Below are 20,601 nucleotides of genomic sequence, written 5' to 3'. Positions count from 1 at the left end.
TGGACAAAAGTGTGGAGGGTGGATTACTGTGCTGCGGGAACAGAGACAAGAAAACCACTAGCTAAAAGGCTGGGGAGGAACCACAGAATACTGAAAAAAACAATCTAGGGAAGAAATCTTGAGCTACTTACCTAGATCACTAAAGTTAGTGAAATGTTTGGTATATTTAGGAGGCAGCATTCCCAATCATTGGAATACGGCCCAATGTACTATGGCAGAGAAAGAAAGAATAAAGCAGAGTTTAAACTTGACATTTAGTATCTCAACTGAAATATAAAACTGAGGAATGATAAAAACAGATTTATGAAATAAGAAAATGTATTTTCTACAGATCCTGTCGAGTTGGAAATAACCGAGAGTCCGCAAAATAGAGACATCAAGGTATAGTTTTAAGAGGCCTGTAGTCCCAGTGTTTGGGAGTCTGAGACACACTTGAGGACAGCCTCAGCAACTTTGCTAGATTCTCAGCAACCTAGCGAGACTCCTGTTTCAAAAAATAAAATGGAAGGCCGGGCGTGGTGGTGCATGCTTGTAATCCCCGCGCTTGGGAGGCAAGGACAGGAGGATCGCGCAGGTTTGAAGCCAGCCGCGCTGGCTTAAGAGACCCTGTTTCCAAATATAAAAAAGTATAAAATAGGTCTGGGAGTGTAGCCTGGAGGTAGAAGGGCTTCCAGGTACCCCAGTACCACCCAAAAATAAAAATAAATAAATAAAAGTAAATAAATAAATAAAATGGGCTAGAGTGTAGGTTGGAGGTAGAATGTCCCTGGGTTCAATCCCCAGTGCTACAAAAGAAAAAAGGGGATGCAGAGTTTGGAGTTTAGGTAGAGTTGGGAGTATCAGCAGATGTATGAGAATTGGAGCTATGTAGAGGATGAAATTGTGTGGGGAAGGCAGAGAAAAGGGTATAAGGCTAGATCCTTCGTAAACTTGAATATGAGGGGTCTTTTTCCTTCAAGCTGTTCTATGAAATAAAATACATTGAAAAATACTCCCCTTGCATGTAATAAAAATGATGAATCAAAGATGCTATTGTGAAAAAAACTATCCATCTTATATACTTCAGCCTATTTCTCCATGTACACAAGCTGTAGAAAGCTTGTCTTGCCCTGGTACACAGAAAGCTTTGTCCTGCTCACCAGACTCCTTAATACTCGATATTAGAGAGAATATGAAGAAAGTTTGAGGTCTTGAAAGTTTGAGATGGATCAAAGCTATACTTATTTAAATAAAATGAGGAGACCTAGTCAGAGACAGGTTTCCATATGGACCACAGGCAGAGTCCATGTTCCCCCGAACACCTAGTCCAGGCCCAACTAGTCACCTCTGGTGATACTTTACTATCTATTTCATTAATGTGGGGCTCATTTTATGATGCTCATTCCTAGGTACATGGATACAGAGGCATCTGAGCCACCCTCTCCCCAGCCAGATGTCAACTGGGCCATGAATATGAATGTGGCTGTAAAAATTTTAGAGCATGTTAGGGTAAGCGCCTCATGAGAGTTTTGTGTCTATTCACTTTACCAAGAGAAAAGCTAAGGTTCATTAACATTATCAAAACCACCCATGCAGGTTAGGTTTAGGAATTTAATTCTGGAGTTCTCTTGCAAAGACTGTTCCCTCTCTACTTTGAGAACCAGAAAGCAATGCTTGGAGAAACCAAAGGAGCACAAATAGGAAAAGAAGAACTCAAATTTTCACTATTTGCAGATGACATGATACTATATTTAGAAAACCCAACAAACTCAACCAAAAGGCTTATAGAACTGATCAAAAAATTCAGCAAAGTGTCTGGATACAAAATCAATCTTAAAAAACCAGAAGCTTTCCTGTACACCAACCATAAATCCACTGAAAAAGAAATTCAGAAAATACTTCCACTCAGAATCTCCCACAAAAACAATAAAATTTTTAGGAATAAACTTAACCAAGGAGGTAAAAGACCTCTACAAAGAAAATTATAAAACATTGCAAAAAGAAATTGAAGAAGATCTTAGAAGATGGAAAGATCTTCTATGTTCATGGATAGGCAGAATAAATATTAAAATGGCCATCCTTCCAAAAGTGATCTACAGATTCAACACAATGCCCATTAAACTACCAAGATCATTCCTCACAGATATAGAAAACAGTTCTTAAATTTATTTGGAATAACAAAAATCCCAGAATAGCCAAAGTAGTTCTCAACAACAAAAACATGCAGGAGGAATCACAATACCTGACTTTAAACTATACTACAAAGCCATTGTAATAAAAACAGCATGTTACTGGCACAAAAACAGATACATAGACCAATGGAGCAGAATAGAAGACCCAGAAACAAGTCCACACACTTTCAGGCAATTGATTATTGACAAAGGGGCCAAACACATACACTGGATAAAAGATAGCCTGTACACAAATGTTGTTGGCAAAACTGGTTAACCACATGCAGAAAAATGGAAATAAATCCCACTTTCTCATCCTGCACAAGAGTCAATTCAAGACTTGGAAATTAAACCAGAGACCTTGAAGCTCCTTAAAGAGACCATTGCAACAGATAGGCACAGATAAGCACTTTCTCAAAAAGACCCCAAAGGCACAACAAATTAAATGGCGAATCAATACGTGGGATTGCATGAAACTGAAGAGCTTCTGTTCAGCAAAGGAAACTGTCAAGAACCTCAATTGAGAGCCAAGAGAATGGGAGAAGATATTTGCCACCTACACCTCTGATAGAGGATTAATATCTAGAATATACAGAGAACTCAAGAAACTCAACACTAAAAAAACAAATAATCCAATCAAAAAATGGGCAAGCGAATTAAATAGACACTTCATGAAAGAAGAAATTCAGATGGCCAATAAATGCATGAAAAAATGCTAAACATTATGGCAATCAGAGAGATGCAAATCAAAACTACCCTGAGATTTCACCTAACTCCAACTAGAATGGCAATCATTCAAAACACAAACAACAACAAATGCTGGCGAGGATGCAGAGAAGTGGGAACTCTAAAACATTGTTGGTGGGATTGCAAATTAGTGCAACCACTTTGGAAAACAGTATGGAGGATCATCAGAAGAATGGGAACAAATCTACCATTTGATCCAGCAATACCACTTCTGGGTATCTACCCAAAAAATAGGAAACCAAATTACCAAACTAATGCATGTGTATCTATGTTCATAGCTGCACAATTCACCATAGCCAAACTATGGAACCAGCCAAGATGACCATCAAAAGATGAATGGATTACAAAACCATGGAATATATACTCAATGGAATTATATGTGAAAGCTAAGGAGAAATGGGTCATAGGAGGAACTCTAGATGAAAAAGGAAATCCTATAAAAGAGAAAACAAGACAACCTAAATGGGGGGATGGGAGGAGAAAATAAGGAAATTCTTTAAAGCACACATATACTTAAATATATCGAAGTCAACCAGTAAGCCAAACATGGGAAAGAGGGATGGGGAGGGAATAGGGTGGGAATTGAGTAGGGAATAAATGGGTGATGTGCACATGTATGTCCACACACGTTTTTTACCCCATTATGATGTATGAATATAATGCACAAATAAAAAATTTGAAAAAAAGAAAAAACCGAATAATTAAAAAGAAGAAGAAGAAGAAGAAGAAGAAGAAGAAGAAGAAGAAGAAGAAGAAGAAGAAGAAGGAGGAGGAGGAGGAGGAGGATGAGGAGGAGGAGGAGGAGGAGAAGAAACAGTGCTTGGTGAGGAATTTCCCCTTGTAATAATCTTTCTGAGCATTTTTGTGGTATCCTCTACAAAGATGTCCATACCTAATTCCCCAGAAGCTGGGACTATGAACAGTTCCATGGAAGACTTGGAAAAGGTGATTAAGGTTAATGACCTAGACATATGTAGATTACCAGGGATTATCCCGGTGGCTTAATCAAATCACACAAAGTCCTTAATAAAGGGAAAAAGCAGGAGAAAGGGTCTGAGAGATGAGACATTTGAAGATCTTAACTCTCACTGCTGAATTTATCCATGGTGGAAGATATAGCCACCTCGGAGAAATGTGGCGCCCTCTAGAGGTCGACCAATGCATATCAAGAATATGGGGACCTCCAGTCTCAAAAGCAGCTGACTATTGTGACAACTCAAATGAGCACAGAACAGATTTTCCTAGAACCTCAGAAAAGGACACAGACCTGGAGGACACCTTCATTTTAGCAAGGTGAGATCCTTACCAGACTTCTTACCTATGACCTAAACATTGGTGTTGTTTAAGCACTTGTTAATTGCAGCAATAAAAATCTAATACATTCTTCACATCTGTGCAAAATCACAGCAACCTGGACTCAGTCAGGTTCTGGTTATTCCTGCTGGCACTGTGAGACCACGTGCAGTCATTCAGATAGTTTGAGGTGGTGCCAGAGGAATGAGGTCAGCGTACAGGAAGGGTTCACCTCAAGGGTACCTCTGGGTCCTTCCTGCTCTCATGAACTGGAGGCACATTTTCTGCTGGCTGCCAAACACAGGTCACATGTTCTGAAACACCTGTACAGAGTCTCAGCAAACAAGTTAGCAGTAACCTCAGATGTTAAGAAGCAGACCAGGCCTATACACGCAGGCAAGGCAGATGTGCACTACTTTCTTTCTTTCTTCCTTCCTTTCTTCCTTCCTTCCTTTCTCTCTTTCTTTCTTCTTTCTTTCTCTCTTCCTCCTCCTCCTCCTCCTCCTCCTCCTCTTCCTCCTCCTCCTCCTCCTCCTCCTCCTCCTCCTCCTCTTCTTCTTCTTCTTCTTCTTCTTCTTCTTCTTCTTCTTCTTCTTTTCTTCTCTTCTCCTTCTCCTTCTTCTCCTTCTTCTTTTTTCAGTACTGAGGATGGAACCCAGGGGCCTTCTACCTCCAAGGTATATCCCCAGCCCTATTTTTTTATTCTTTATTTTGAAACAACTCACTGAGTTGCAAAGGGCCTCACTGAGTAACTGAGTCTGGCCATGAACCTGTGATCCTCCTGTCTCAGCCTCCCAAATGTTGGGATGACATGCGTGCACCACCACGCCTGGCTAGGATGTGCACTATTTAATCTCCTTTAGAGGCAGCAGTCTGCTGGGTTTAAGTCTCCTTCACTTTCGCTGGAGAGCCCATGGAAATAAAACTAGAGTTCCATGTTGTTACACAAAATTATCCTTCTCACAGCAGATGGTGCTCTGGGCTAAAGAAGAGTGGGTACTGGGCTTATGATCACCCATTACTTTATTCTGTGACCTTACTTGTATCTACTTAAATCACCCCGGCATTTAGTTTATGTATCTGCCTTAGATTAAATTTTCTTTCAGGTCTAATGGTTTGATTAAAGGATAGTAAGAAAAGTAGCACAATTTCTCTTATTTCCAGCATAAATTTCACACTGTGTTGATGTATGAAGATACTGGCAGAAAGAATTCTCAGCACAAATTTAGCTTAGATCACTAAACACAGATTAAATTTTTAGATATTAGCTCAAATGTATATCAAAGGATATTTTGGTGAAGAGATAAATGTTTCAAATAAACATACCCAAAATTTGTCATCAGTGGGTGATAAGATTGAGCGTGATTACTGGATTTTCTTCACTGCTTTCTACATGTTGAGTTATTAACTTAATAAAAACCATCAATGTTTGGGAAGCATAGATGTAAAAAAAAGACTATTACATAATATTAGAACTTAGAAAGTAGAGAGAACACAGTCATTATAATACTCTAAACCAGTGTCAGGAAAGCTCTCTAACCTCAAGGGAAGGAGGCGAGCTTTCGGAGACTAAAATAGCATTTACAGTCACTGATAAAATCACATAACTCTGGTGATTTATTAAGGTTTTAAAAAATTTAAACCACTTTCATCATGAGACTGGGAACAAATTGTTGTCAAAACTTTGGGGCCTACACTTCCTGCATCTTAACTAACCATCCTGCACCCTGCTCAGTTATATTTTTGTGTGTGTACTGGGGGTGGAATCCAAGGGCTTTTATTTTTTTTTACCTCCAGGCTATACTTCCAGACCTATTTTATATTTTATTTGGAAACAGGGTCTCACTAAGTTGCTGAGAGCCTCACTAATTAGCTGAGGCTGGTTTCAAACCTGTCTGATCCTGCTTGTCTCAGCCTCCCAAGTGCTGGGATTACAAGGGAGAGCCACCACGCCTGGCTCCCTGCTCAGTTTTATTTGGCCTCAGCCTTGTGACTGCTGACAGCTGCCACAGGGAAGACAGTAACACCAGCTGATTGTGAGGCCTGCGTGCTACCCAGGCACTGCCAGGGAAGAAGCTGGTGCTGGAAAAACCACAGCACCTGCTTGGCCCAATCTTATTTATCTAAGAGTCCAAATGCATGCTGATCAATTTTTTAATTCTCTAATCATTGGCCTTTTATGGGAATCTTGTATTAAATTCTTTTCATTTTACTTCAATTCAACTTGCTACTATTAATCAGATACTATATGCTAATACTTGGGTACCAGAGTAGTTCCTCTCCAAAATACCTAGGAATTTCTTTACTGAAAACCAGTCAATTAGATTTCCTTTCACAAGCTTAGTACAGAGTTGTACCATCAACAAGTGTGACTTCCTTTCTTCCATTTGACAAATATTTATCAAGCACCAACTCTGTACCAGGATTATGCATTCCTGGGAACATGAGGGTAATCCTGGCTTGGCAGGTGGCTCAGACTATTTGGAAAGGTGAAATAAAAGCTATAACTCACCCTTCTGGCCCAGGAAAGAGAATACAGACAAATTTAAATTATGGACAAACAAGTCGGATGTGGTGACACACACTTGTAATCCCAGCATTCAGGAGCCTGAGACCAGAGGATCGCGGTTTGAAGACAGCCTCAGCACTTCACAACTCAGTGAACTGTTTCAAAATAAAGAATAAAAAATAGGGCTGGGGTGTAGCTTGGAGATAGAATGCCCCTGGATTCCATCCCCAGTACTGCAAAAAAAAAAAAAAAAATGGACAAACAAATGCCCTTTTAAACAGCTCTATTAGAGATTAAATTGGCCACTTTTGAAATGCGCTTTATCTTAAAAGAACAGAATTCTTCCCAAAATATACTAGCTCGAGGAAAGACTTACACTTTGGAGCGGGTATAGGCTGATCACCTTGCTACCTTGTGTGTTTAAGGTTAATTGCTTACTGTGGAATAAATACATCTCATACCTTGTTAGGTATCAGGTTGCTACAAGAATTCTCTGGACTCAAAGATGGAGGAAGATGCTGCTGTTTCCAACACCTCTGAAATCACAGCAGGTCCAGGTTAGATCCTATTACCTTTCTCAGTTGTAAGAAGAGAGGAGGTGAGAGAAGCAGAGACAGAGAGGACAAATAGAGCCAGAGATAGAGCTAGAGAAAAAGGTTGTGGCTTCGTGTTCAGAAGCTAGAAGGGCTAGAATGGGAGGAGTTCACAATTTCCTTCTGCTCCTCTCTATTCTAGGCAGGTGGTCCCAAGAGGCGCTTGGTACAGGCAGGAAATCAGGGAACTGTGATGACGACGATCCAGCAAGAGAACTGGAAAGGATGCTGTCTGAAAGCAGATGGGTCTTACCCTTCTCTGCAGGATCAGAAAGGGAAATGGGGTTGTGTGCTGGCCTCCTAGGCTCCAGGAGGCTGAAGAACTTCACTTGCCCCACATGGCCACTCCCGATTACTCTTTGGCCAAGCCTATACCACTTACTCCACCAGGAGACCTGTGAAGAGCCATTCCCTTGGTTCCATCTCCGAACGGCCACTTCTGTTGAAATACAAATTTGCAGAGCATCTGGACCAATTCTTCCAGTGGCTAAAATCAGGTATGTTAATCAATAAGGTATTATTAAAGTAAAAAGGGAGTTTTAATAAATACTCTTTGAGGCCCCCTCAAAAAGACTAACAACTCCTTAGATTTTTTTCTTTTAGTGTTAAAAGTATCTTTCAAGGTCTTGGTATCCAACACTTTTGTTTTAGCAGCAACCAAAGGAGGCTAAAGATACTGCCCTGAGACCATTGCTTCCTAGTGTAAAAAAATAATAATGATATATTTTTTCAAATTGATTGGAAAACAGCTATATAATGGCTTTTGACTTCAAAGAATGAAGTTAATGAGTGAATCTCCCCTTTTGGCACTTGAAGGGGTCCTGGAAGAATCTTATTTTTGCATGTTGGTGTACCAATAAGTTTTATTATTAGCACTTTTGCTTTTCAGACTTATAGCTAACCAGATAGATATGTTCTTAAAGCAAATCAGAAAACATTTTATTCCACTTGAAAATAAAATCTTTTTTTGAAAAAAATGCTTGATTTTCAAATAAATATTGTACAAAAACATAACAAGTAAACATTTTCAAGTTTTAGTTCTCTACGTTTGATTGAGACCCAACATCACTTTCATTCTGCGAAGGAGTCTCAGCTGCATCCAATTTCCATTTTTCTTATTCTAAAGAACTGTGACAAAGGGATCTTGAAGAGAGTATCAAATAAACAATGGGTGTTCAAGAATAATTTAATTATCAAATTTCATTGAATAGTAAATTTTGTTAAGTTTTCTATTTGCTTGTTGGTCAAGTCAAGTGTTCATGCCTGTGTTCTTTTAATAGAATGTGTGATTTGGAAGGCCAAAAAGTCATTGGTCATTTTGACAGTCTTAATTACTCATTTAAATTGGTAATTACTAAAATCATTACACGAAGAAAAGCTCATTGTGCTAATCGTAAATGGTGTCATATTTTCAAATAAACTCCCTTCCAGATCCTTTTGTTAAACTGTACCATTTTGTGTTTTCAATTTACATTAAAGGGCAACCTCACTTTCCAAATTCTATGCCTGGAGATGAGGTATTCTGAAATTGATTTAGGAAAACTGAGTGTTTTAACATTGGAACTGTAGAAGTTAAAGAAACTTTATTTTTATTTTTTTGAGTTCCTTGGGAGGGAAGCCAGAGGCATTCTACCTCCGAGTTATACCCCAGCTCTATTTTTTATTCTTTATTTTGAAACAGGGTCTCACTGAGTTGCAAAGGGCCTCCCTAAGTAGCTGAGGCTGTCTGCCAACCACGATCCTCCTGTCTCAGCCTCCCAAATGCTGGGATAACAAGTGTGCACCACCACGCCCAGCTGAAGAAACTTCAGGTGAGTTGGATCCATTAATTTTTATGATCTTAGAGTGAGAGCATTTCCATCTCAACCCCACTGCAAAATATTAAGGTTTTCAAAGTCAAGTGTTTTTCTCTATTGCCATTAATTGGTCACATTCATTGAATTTTATTCTATCTATATCATTAAATGTAGGTCAGCACGCTGAGTCCAGTGAACACAAGAACTTATTTCCAGCCCGCTGGCACTTCAGCGAGTGATAAGAAACAAACAAATATCACTCCAGTGGAAAATATCCTCTTATTTGTGAACATGAACATTAAAATCAAGACTACAAGAGGCAACATAACAGATGTGACATTGTGACCCAATCACTCCACGCTAATCTTGCCAGAAGCCTATTTCTGCAGAAGAATCAAAGCACGCCCCTTTCAGAGCTGAAGGAGCCTTTGTTTGCAAAGCTTAACCCACTCATACCAGTCATGTCCTTAGAACACAACTAAGCATTCAAATAATGTGCAAAGGGTGGTCCACTCCCCAAACCCTGTGTGGCTGGGACATCATAAATGAAAAACTGCAGAGGTTAGCCACAGCTCTTCTCTTGCTGAGAAACTTTTTTAGACTCTTTTCCTGTGGCTGGTACACTGAGGTTTCTTTTCTCATTGTTCTCCCGGATGGATGCTAACTACATGTTTAATGAGGCCCTTGCTCTCTGGTGGGATGGGTTAAGGTCAGGAGGAACTCAAACTATAGATTCAGATGGCCTTTGTGGGAGTCCAGACTCACTGAAGACTAGTCATTTGATCTGGGACAAGTTCCTGGTTTCTAAGTACCTTTGCTCATCTAGAAAGTAAGAGTTAAAACCTGATGCCATAGGATTCTAAGGATTGAAAGAAATGACACAAGTCTAGTACCTAGTACACAGGACACGCTTCGCATCTTCTTGTGTGACTGTCTCCAGTGCCTACCCAGCTTTACTTCACAGTAGACTGTGAAGAGGACGAGTCAAAGAACAACATTATCAGACGCTGACCAGCCCTGGCTCCATTATAACCTCTCACCTATAGGTGCAAAGTCCACTCTCCTGGTTTTCTTTAGGCATCTCCTTTGGAGTGAGAAGCAGGTTTCCCCTCAATTAACATTGTTCATAGTAAATGCAGTACATACGAAGTTGCAAAATAGACCAGTGGGGACAACTATGAATAAATGAAGCAGAGAGACAGAGAGGGTAGAGGAGGGGCGGCCGTGGGGAAATGCTTCCACTTGGTGATCAATGATGACCTTCCCAAGGTGGTGGCATTTGAAAAGCGGAGGAATTCGGAGGACAAGCTGCGAGAACGCCGGGGCAGAGAAGACCCGATCTTGTGTTCTGTTGGTTTCACGAATGACCAAACAGGCTTCACAGAGAGGTGAGCTCACCAAGGGTCCCAAAGCTGGGTGGGAATCCTTGTTTCCAGACTCAGAGGCTTTGCCTTTTTCTATACTGACTCCACTCACCCAAATCCCAGATGACCATATTGTTAATTTGTACTTAACACTCTAATTGGGAGAGTCAAGGAAAGAGAAACCCAAGATGGTGGTGAAGGGAAACCACTCAAGGGAGCCATGGACCACATTATAGGATGTGAGGAAATCAAGTGCTTTAACTACAAGGATTCCATCCCTAGGGCATTCAAGTGTAAACAAGAGAAATTTTTCTTTTTCTAGAACTCAATGACTATGAGAGAGAAAAACACCTCCATGATTTTCTGATTCTAGCAAAGATGGTTTCTGATAGAGCGAGTTATTTTCAAATCCCCAAAGAGTAAATATGATAGCAATACAGATCTTATAACTAACAACAAGGAATCATTATTACATGTTGTGTTAGTCAGTCTAAGCTGTCAAAACAACATAGGTGGCTGAAACAACAGGCATATACTTATCACAGTTCCAGAGGCTAGAAATCTAAGACCAGGGTCCCGGCATGATCGCTTCCTGGTAAGGGCTCTCTGCTTGGCTTACAGATGCCCACCTTATCACTGCATCCCCACACAGAAGAAAGAGGGAGGTCTCTTTCTTGTAAAACCTCTATTCCCATCATGTAGGTTCCATTTTTAGTATCCAATTTTAACTTTAATTTCCTTTCAAAGGCCCCATGTTCAAATATGATCACATGAAGGGTTAAAGCTTCAGCATATGGATCTGAGGAGGATGCCACACCATTATACATGGGTCGGAATGGTTTGTTTCTTAAAAGCCCTAGCATGAGAGGTAACATCCTGCAAAGTATCTTTAGACTGTGAACTCATGCCCTATAACCCAGGGTGAGAAATCTCTGATTTAAATTGCAACTATTAATACATGATATCAAATGACTTTCTTAATCTAGAAGCTTAAATTAAGTTCACCCTACAATGAGGCATTAGGTGGAGAAGGCAATATAATCCAATGAAGCAAAATGTTTCCTTACAGTCATTTGGTAATTAATCAAACCCTGTTTTCATTCTTAGGTGGTTATACTTCATCTCTGCCCTAAGGGAAATGTTCAGAGTTGCAGAATAAGCCACATGTGTTAGACTCTCATGCAATCATCTTCCCTGGTCATACATTGAAAAATATGGCTGAAAATGTAGCTTGTTTTTTTTTGTGTGTGTGTCTCTCAAATTTTAATGTGGTTATGATTAAGCAGAGGATCCTGTTAAAATACACAACCACATGTCTGATTGAGACCCCAGGACTCTGTATTTCTTGCTGGCTCCCAAGTAACATCAAGTGCTTCTGGTCCTTGCACATCACTCTGATGAGGGTCTATCACTACATCAGGATGCCCTTATGAAGAAACCACAGGGGAAAGGAAGTCTTGTCTCTTGAGTCTCAGTAGCTGTTAAAGTTGAATGTATCTAGATCAAGTTCTTTTATCTTATTAAACGCTAAATTCTCATGGTGTTTTTACTCAATATGAAAGCACCCTTAGCAAAACTGTAGGATTGAATGCTTATGCATTTCTTTACTGATTCTATTTTACTATTCTACATCTGACTATATCTAACCTTCCTATGATTGTTTTTCTTTTGCTACTATTGCTTTTCACCACTTTATTTACCCTATTTTGTGGTTGTCTTACATGCATTTTCATGAGACTTTGAATCTTTCCTTTGAGTAAGATAGAATGTTTAATAAAGAATTCCAACACAACCTAGATAAATGGAAATATTTGCTCCAGGATACATACTGCGTTGGAAAATGTTAGGCATATAATAGACAGAGGTGACAGATCTGAGAATGGAGAAGCAAGTTGACCTAGAAGTGGATTTGAGAAGTTAACCCCATTCCCCTTCACAATTTACTCAAAGCTTTGCCAGACAGACAAGATGGGGGTGACTGGGTGTGTTCATATTTTTAAGGGTTTAACGACTGAACTTCCACCAGTCACTTTGGGATAGTCTATTATTAATAAGGTTACCTGGAACAGCTCAACTGCTGCTACTATCCTCAGAAAATCACTAGAGTGAAAGCTGACAGCCACTTGAAATATTAGCTGGAAGGACATCTTCCTGTTCCTTGGAGAGAGCAACATCCTAGTTAGATCAGAAGACAAAAGCAACCAATAGCAACCCCTCATGTACTCCAATTTGGAGATGCTACTGGAAGCAGCTACGCAACTGTAATCTCCAGAGGCCCACTGGCATAGTGAACCTGTAGTTATTACTCAGGACACAAAAAGGTTCCATGCTAGATGCCTTGAGCAATGTATGTAGCTCTATGAGTCCCAATGGCCTCCTAAGTAACTTACACCAATAGTAACTTCATCTGAGAACTAACTGAAATACTTAACATTGTGCCAGGCATTTTGCAGCTTCTAAAGAAATGTTTAGCCTGGCCTGGGCACAGTGGCATGTGCTTGAAACCCCAGCATCTGGGTGGCTGAGACAGGAGGATCATGGTTTGCCAGCAGCTGCAGCTACTTAGTGAGGCCCTCTGCAACTTAGTGAGACCCTTTTTAAAAAAAAATAAATAAGGTTGGGGATGGAGCTTGGAGGTAGAATGCCCCTGGGTTCCATCTTGAGTACCACAAATTTAAAATAAAGGAAATGTTTCATAATAATACATTTATAACTTCTCTTTTTCTATATCAAGCCTTCAAGAAATTAGTGAAGGGCATGGTGACACTTGCTTATATTCCCAGCTTCCAGTCACCTTGGGAGAGTCTATCATGAATAGGGTTACCTGGAAGAGCTCTAGAGCTGCTACTACCCACAGAAAATGACTACATTGAATGCTGACAGCCACTTAAAACATTAGTTGGGAGGACATTTTCCTGTTCCTTGGGGAGAGCTACATCTTAGATCAGAAGGAAGGGCTGAGACTGGAGGATCGTGGTTCACAGACAGCCTCAGCTACTTAGCGAATCCCTTCACAACTCAGTAAGAACCTATTTCAAAAATAAAATGACTAAAAAATAGAGCTGGGGGTGTTGCTCAGAAGTACAATGCCCCTGGGTTCCATCCCCATTACCGCAAAAAAAAAAAAAAAAAATCTTTGAAGGAAAAGATAGGCCCAAACTGTACACGTGGACTCATTATTTCATTTTTTAACCTTTCTGGAAGTTTTCTGGAACTCATTGTTGTTTCCACTTATTGTCACAGTCACCTCTCCAGAGCCCTTGAAAAGGCAAAAACAGAAGCTGATATAATCTATAACATTCACATTTGATCTTGTAAACTAAGTTTTGTATTGACTTCTTTACCAAGCAAAGAGGTCAAAGAATATCCTCATATGCAAACATAAATGTTTGATTTCTCCTAATGAGAAAACACCCTTACTATTAAGAGTCCTGTCAAAAGAAAAAAGGCTGCTATGAATGCCAAACCAATACATATTGGGCCTTCACTTCATATATTGCTTATAACGTTGGACACGGACAGTAAAACAAGTGCTTTTCTTCCGTTGAATATCACTTTCGGCATCTCTTCACATATATCTAGCGTAACTTTGGGTGAAATTCCAGCCTCCCCACTCAATTTGTAAAATCCCCGCCTACTCTCAACTATTCAAATGTCACCAAGTTCAGAGGGAGAGGAAATTCTTCCTTCTAAGAATTCCTCATGCTCATGTAAACATGTTTACATATTAATTTCTTCTCAAAGCTCTTTGGGAAGTCAAAGGTTCTTATTCAAAACTCCCTAAAATATCAAAAGTAGTACTAGAAGGGGGATGGAAGAATTAGGAGACATCAAAGAAAGGAGAAAAGACTTTTTGTGGTTACTGAAAGAAATGCTTTTTTCTCATTACCTCGTAGCCTTTCTGGGTGGGTGGGCAGGGTGAAAACTGGCTAACTACTATCGCTTCTTGCAGGATGTTTCCTCTGTTAAAAGGAAGTTACGAATAGTTACAACTTTATGTGTGTATGGTACTAGATATTGAAGCTAGGATCATGAACATGCTCAGAAAGTGCTCTGTCGCTGACCTACAAAAAGCATAAGAAAGAAGCTAATAATATTTAGGTACAAAGTACATGTCTATAATCACAGCTACTCAAGAGGCTGAGGCCAGAGGACCAAAGTTTGAAGCTGGCTTGGGCAACCTCCAGAGACATTAACTCAAATAAAATCAAGTAAACAAGGTTGGATCCGTAGCTCCAAGTGGTAGAGCACCTGCTTAGCATGCGAGAGGTCCTGAGTTCAATCCCTAGTACAGCATACATGCACCACAAAGAAGAAACTAATGAAATTATAGAAAACGAGACATGAGTTATAGAAGAGTTTCTTATGGAACAGTAGAGAAATATCATAAATGCATAAAAGAGTACAGTAAACAAGGCAGTATGCCAGTCAAGGAAATACATAAAAAGCTTTAGGCAAAATTTGACCAAATGGTTTTTTGGTCTTCGTCAACATCTATCTGCCTTTATGTAGCTTTTCTATCTTTGACTCTCTGACTTCTTTGCCAGCCAGCCTTACATTGTTCTTGCCCACCTAAAAATGTTCCATAATTACAACTCTATTTCTTTCAAAGTAACAGATCTGATGTGGTTTTTTTTTTAGAAAAAGTTATCTTTAAGCCAGACACATGCCTGTAATCCTAGTACTTACAAGGCTGAGACAGGAGGATCTCAGGTACAAGAACAGCCTCACAAATATAGCAAGACTCTAAGCAAGCTAGGGAGCACCTGTATCAAACCAAAAAAATAAAAAGGATGGAGGTTGGAGGTATTAGAGGTAATATGCTTCTGGGTCCCCAGTCCCCAGTACTACACACATATACACATTAAAAAAAAAAGAAAGAGAAAATGAAAAATTAAAAGAGAAAAATAGAAAAGAAAACAGGAAGAAAAAGGTATCTGTATTTTTAAGGTATAATTATTTTAAGATGATATCAAATATATATGTAGAAAGGTGCACAAGTCTTAAGTTTGTATTTTTACGACTTGAAGAAAGCTACCTAAATGAATTAATTCATGTTAAAGTACAGAAACACTTTATGCATTTTAGAAGAAAAATTTCTTATCAAGATAGAATTTCTAAATAGTGGCATTACCAGTTGGAGGCTAACATGATACACATATCGACCACAGTAATAAAACACTCAAGTCCTGACATGGGAGAAATATTTCTAATTCATGTTAGAACTGAGATGCTACACTAGGGAAGCTAGTTTTGTAAGACAATTAGCAATGAGATTCCAGAAATTATTTAAACTTCACTTGATCCTAGCAATGGGTCTTCACATTCACTAATTTCCTACAGAAAATAGCTTTAAAAGGAGCATATATTTTCTTTTTCCAAGTGTATATCTTGTATTCACACTTGTTCTTGAAAGGGATGCAGAAGGAGTGGGCCCTGCCCCCCAGTGTGTGTGCCCAGAGCCTGCTCCGGGGCCTCGGATCAGGTCAAAATGAAAGTCAAGTTTGCTTTGGCATACAGCTTCCTCGAATCCTGCCCTCAAAGCTGGCCCCTGGAGGCCTTCACTCAGCACCACCCATGCTCTCCACATCCCAGCACATCTTAAAGGTGTCATGGTCCGTGCGTGTGCTTGAGAGAATGAGTAAATTAATGGTGTGTGCAATCCACTCACGCACCTCCCATGCTCAGGGTCCAAAGCGACCCTGCTAACCTGACAATCTCACCTATCCTTACTGGATTCAACAGAGTTCAAACTCAACAACAACCTCCCTGCAACATCCCAGAGGATTTGGTTCCTAAAATGTAGCTTTCCAACGCAGCAGTGAGTTTGTTTTTCTCAGCTAGACTTTCTATCGTCCGAGTATCCTTCAACAGATGACAACTTAGCCCAACACACACACACACACACACACACACACACACACACACACACAAGGTTCTACTAGCCTGTGCACAAGAGAGCCACCCACAATCCTCTCCCTTCAGTGTACTCTTTGACAACCAGGATTTGGGGACCTGGAGAACAGGTACAAAGAGCCTAATGGGGTGGGATCAACAGACACTAGGATTAGACTGTACCAGGTAGTCCCAAGACAAGGTGCACTGCACCTCGACCTCCTCCCACTTTGGGGGCTGGCACAGAACCCACCCCCTTCCTGCTTCCCTTCAAGAGCGATGGGGAAGAATGCAGAGCACATGTCTTGCTGCCAAAATCGCTGCCAACACTGCCTGCCTAGATGTGTAAGATGCCCTGAAATGTCTTGGCAGAGGCGGCTTTGGGAGTGTTGGCCAAGGTGCTGAAGAGAAGCAGGCCAGGGGGACCACCTTTTCCAGTGAGCTCCCCTCCCCCACGACTCTCTAAAACACTGAGCTCATTCATTGTGACAAGACACCATTAGGGTTTCCAACCTGACACAATATTGGAGAAAGTAGTTTGTGTGTATCCGCACCTGTGTATTTTTATAGAAATCCCGGTGCTACAGAAATCCTAGAACCCACTTAAAACCAAAACGTGAACCTCAAACCAACATGCACGCTGTTGCTTCCACTTGAATGCTATTACGGCTATACTCTGTATCAAATCATTTCTGAGATCCCTCGGGGGGGAAAAAAATACAAACCATTTGCAAAATATAGATACTGTAAAGCAAAATGGCAGAGAACAACAAAGCCACACTCCTGAACAATGGTTCAAAAGTTAAAAAAATTATCTTCTACTGATAACTGAATATTTTCTTTCCCTCCACCTCTAAAAAAATGTTCTTATTGACAGGTTTTTCTTGCCGCCTTGAAAATGTGCACACTGATATCAGAACCACAGGCCGCCCCTGCACCTGCTGTGACTAACAGTCATCCCTGGGTAGCTGAGGGTGCAGCCAGTGGTAAGGGAAAGAGAAGGCGCCCAGGCCACCAGCTCCTTTGACATCCCAGTTCCTCCCATCCTCTGGGGCATCCCATGCCTCCTTCTCCCTGCTTCCTCTGTTCAACTTTCCGACCTCTGGCTTTAAAGAATAGTCCTGGCTGTGGGAACTGGCGCTGGGTAGCTTTTGGCTCCTTTTTCTATGGCGCCTGGCAAGCGCACCCCTTTCTTTGACACTCTTAAAAAGAGCCGTTTAATGCTTAATGATATTTACTGGCAAAAGAAAGCATGGAACACGACGCGGATTCCGGTCCAGCGAAGGCTGGCTGAGCTGCTGAGCCCCGAGCTGCTCCATGGCCGTCCCTGTCCCCACTCTCTTCCTTTTCCCACCAGACTCCACTCCCCACCCACTTGTCATTTCCACAGGAGTGTGAGTGTGACATCTCCTGCAACTTGTGAACATCTGGAGAGGTACGGATAGGATTGGGGCATCAGACACTGGTTGCCGCTCAGCTCAGGGACTTCCTGCGGAAATCACCCAGCATTGAGAAGGCATTTCAATAAGGAAGTGGAGGGAGAACCCCGCGAAACGGCTTAGAAAAATGCCAGAACCCCCTGGCTACTTAGTGACCCACGTCTCCTCCAGCCAATTTCCCCAGCTCTCTCTGGAAAAGTATGAAGTGGATCGTGGGGCTTTTGCCCTGTACCAGGGCTATGGGAAGTACACTTATTTTAGCGCTAGAGTTAAGGTGGGGGCGGGGGTCCCAGCTCTGGCCTGAATGAGCAACCCAGATCTCATCCTATCCTCTGGCCAAGAGGGACGCGCAAACCTGTGGACCCAGGGGCTCCACCCTGTAGATTTCTGCCACCCTCCCCCCAGAGTCCCCGTTACCCCATCACCTAACACCCAAGTGGATGCGTCCCGCCTCCTCCCACCCGCCTTAAAACCTGGGCGCATCCTCCCCCGCAGCGCTTCTGCTGCCCACGCAGCTCTTCCAGCGCCTCGGTGCGCCCTTCCTCCTGCGCGGGGCACTGCCCGGCGGAGGGGGCACTGCCCGGCGGAGGGGGCACTGCCCGTCGGAGGGGGCACTGCCCGTCGGAGGGGGCACTGCCCGGCGGAGGGGGCACTGCGGGGGCGGCCGGGGCGCGGCGCGAGGCCCGAGCCTCCGCGGAGGCCAGCTGGGTCCCCGCCGCCCTGGATGGAGGCGCAGAGGAGGAGCACTCACCCGCTGCTGCTGCCGGCTGCTGACCGCCACCGCGGCTGCGGACACGGCGCTGTGCCGGAGCTCGGCCGCCTGCCCGGGTCTCAGCAGGCTGCGCGTGAACCTGCGGGTCCGCTCGCTGGCCATGGCCGGCTGCGTCCCGCCGCCGTCGCCCGCGCCAGCCTCCGCCAAGCTCCCGCCGTTCAGGAAGCGGAACTCCGAGCCTCCCCTCCGGCTTCCTCGCCCAACTCACGAGAGGCGGGTTTTTCTCTTTTGCACCCCCCACTCTTCCCACCCCCTTCCCCGCGCTGAAGCTTCCAGACCACTTTGCAAACTCCGCGCTCCCGGGGCTGGGCGCATAGGGCCGATGCTCAGCTGGGCAGCCCCGAGATGGAGGCGCATCTGAGCCAAGCTGGGACCTCGGGGTGGCCCTGGCCCGCGCCGCCCACCAGGCTTTGCTGGCCTCTGCTGCCACTCTAGGATGGGATCCAGGCAGCGGGAAGGGCTGGGCGCCCCTAAGGGGCTCCGGGAGGGGCCGTGCCACCATCCACTTTTGGAGGGGGTCTTGGAGAGCTGAGCTCTGGCCACATTTGCTGGTTAGATCCCTACTTTCCAGGGCTAGAGATAAGGTAGGAGCTGGGCTCAGTTCTCCTTTCCACCTTAGGAAAAAGGGTTGGAGGCTTATTAAGGGTCTGGTGGCCAGGATCCTGGTGGTATCATCCCCTAAGCCAGCGTCTCCAAACCAGCGTCTCCTTGGCCCAAAGTTCTTATTCCGGTCCTTGGAGAAACTTGCCCTTTCGTTCACACCTCTAGCTACTATTCATTAGGCACCGACTGTATACCAGCTCATCCTGTTCCGAAAAGCGAGGATAAAGAGGGTACCCAAGCAGTCTCACTTTAAGGCTGGATGCCGTTGATAGGCTATTTGGGAGTAAAGTGGGAGGCTGTAAATACGTGTATGAATAAAGTAAGTGAACAAGACAGTGTCAGATACGAATGTGAACTAGACCCCAATACATCAGGGCAATGTGAGGCGAGAGGTTTCCTGGTGCTGTTAGGGGAAGTAAAGGAGAACTGAGCGGTGGGTCACTGGACAGTGGACTTCACAGTTGGGAGTGGTATGGGGAGTGGATTTCACATATATGCTGTTTTCTCTGTTCCCACTCTTAGCAGACATCTATCAGGCCTGACCTTTTTCTCCGGCCCTCTGATTAGTCTTCTATGATTTTTCACCGGAGTCGCAGGCAAGGTGGTTCCTCCACTCAATGTGAGTTGTGGAAAAGCAGCCTAAGTCCTGGGGTAGCAGTCCCAGGGGCTCAGGGACAGCCTCTCCAAGTATCCTTGGTCTCTTAGCAGCATTTTGTGAAGTTGGGACTCTGCCATCTTGATAACACGTAGTTTTAACACAAGGTCAGAGAGTCCTTAGGCAACTGATAAAATGCACTTGGCTCCGCTCTCTGCTGCCTGGATTCAATTAGACAGAGATTCTGGTTGGGTATCATTTCAGCAGTGTTGTAGATATCATGATAGGCAGCAGCTCAGAAAGATTTGGGAAATGCCATCTGAAAGATTAGCTGATTCCATGACTCACTATATGACAAAATACTATATCCTGCATTGTGATGCTCCAGTTGGTACTAAATATAGCCTCACCTTTAAAGGTCAGCAAAACAGGTAGTTGTTTCTGTGAAGACATGGGAGACCTCTATAGGAGCAATTCTCTTCAGCCACACCCTCTAACAGGCCCCCTTTGTGTTGAGTCCTCTAGATGCATATTCTTCCAAGATAATTAAGTAGTTTTGAATGAACTTGAGCCTCTAAAAAAAAGTACCTAATTTTTGTCTCTGGTTGAAGAACACTGGCACATAGTAGTCATTCAGTAAATATCAAGTTATGGGTGAGTCTCAAGGACCCAAGGTGTGGGGGGGTACAGTTAGAAAGCTGAGAATACCCCATGTAGGGAGACAGAGAGATGAGAAAGGTGTGCTGGAAGAGAAGGCTATCGTGATAGGAAATGTATCGTTCATGTCCTGGGTAGAGTAGCTCGATGTTCCTAAAACTCTGAGCGACTCACACAACTCCATTGTT

General features: G+C 42.7%; 1 protein-coding gene across 1 annotated transcript in view; it reads right to left on the bottom strand.

Annotated features, from left to right (window-relative positions):
• DOCK10 (dedicator of cytokinesis 10) overlaps positions 1-18,660 on the bottom strand; it is a gene marked incomplete at both ends in the record, with an annotated part of 282,115 nt that extends 263,455 nt beyond the window's left edge. The window contains one exon of the mRNA XM_080719857.1: positions 18,538-18,660. Coding sequence (XP_080575983.1) covers positions 18,538-18,660 — 123 coding nt within the window. The remainder of the gene's footprint in view (positions 1-18,537) is intronic.
• Between the last annotated feature and the right edge of the window lie 1,941 nt (positions 18,661-20,601).

Source organism: Muscardinus avellanarius (assembly GCF_963383645.1).
Source record: "Muscardinus avellanarius genome assembly, chromosome: 2".
NCBI lineage: Eukaryota > Metazoa > Chordata > Mammalia > Rodentia > Gliridae > Muscardinus > Muscardinus avellanarius.
The sequence above is the reverse complement of the archived record's forward strand: the minus strand, read 5'-3'. Positions and strand labels throughout refer to the sequence as shown.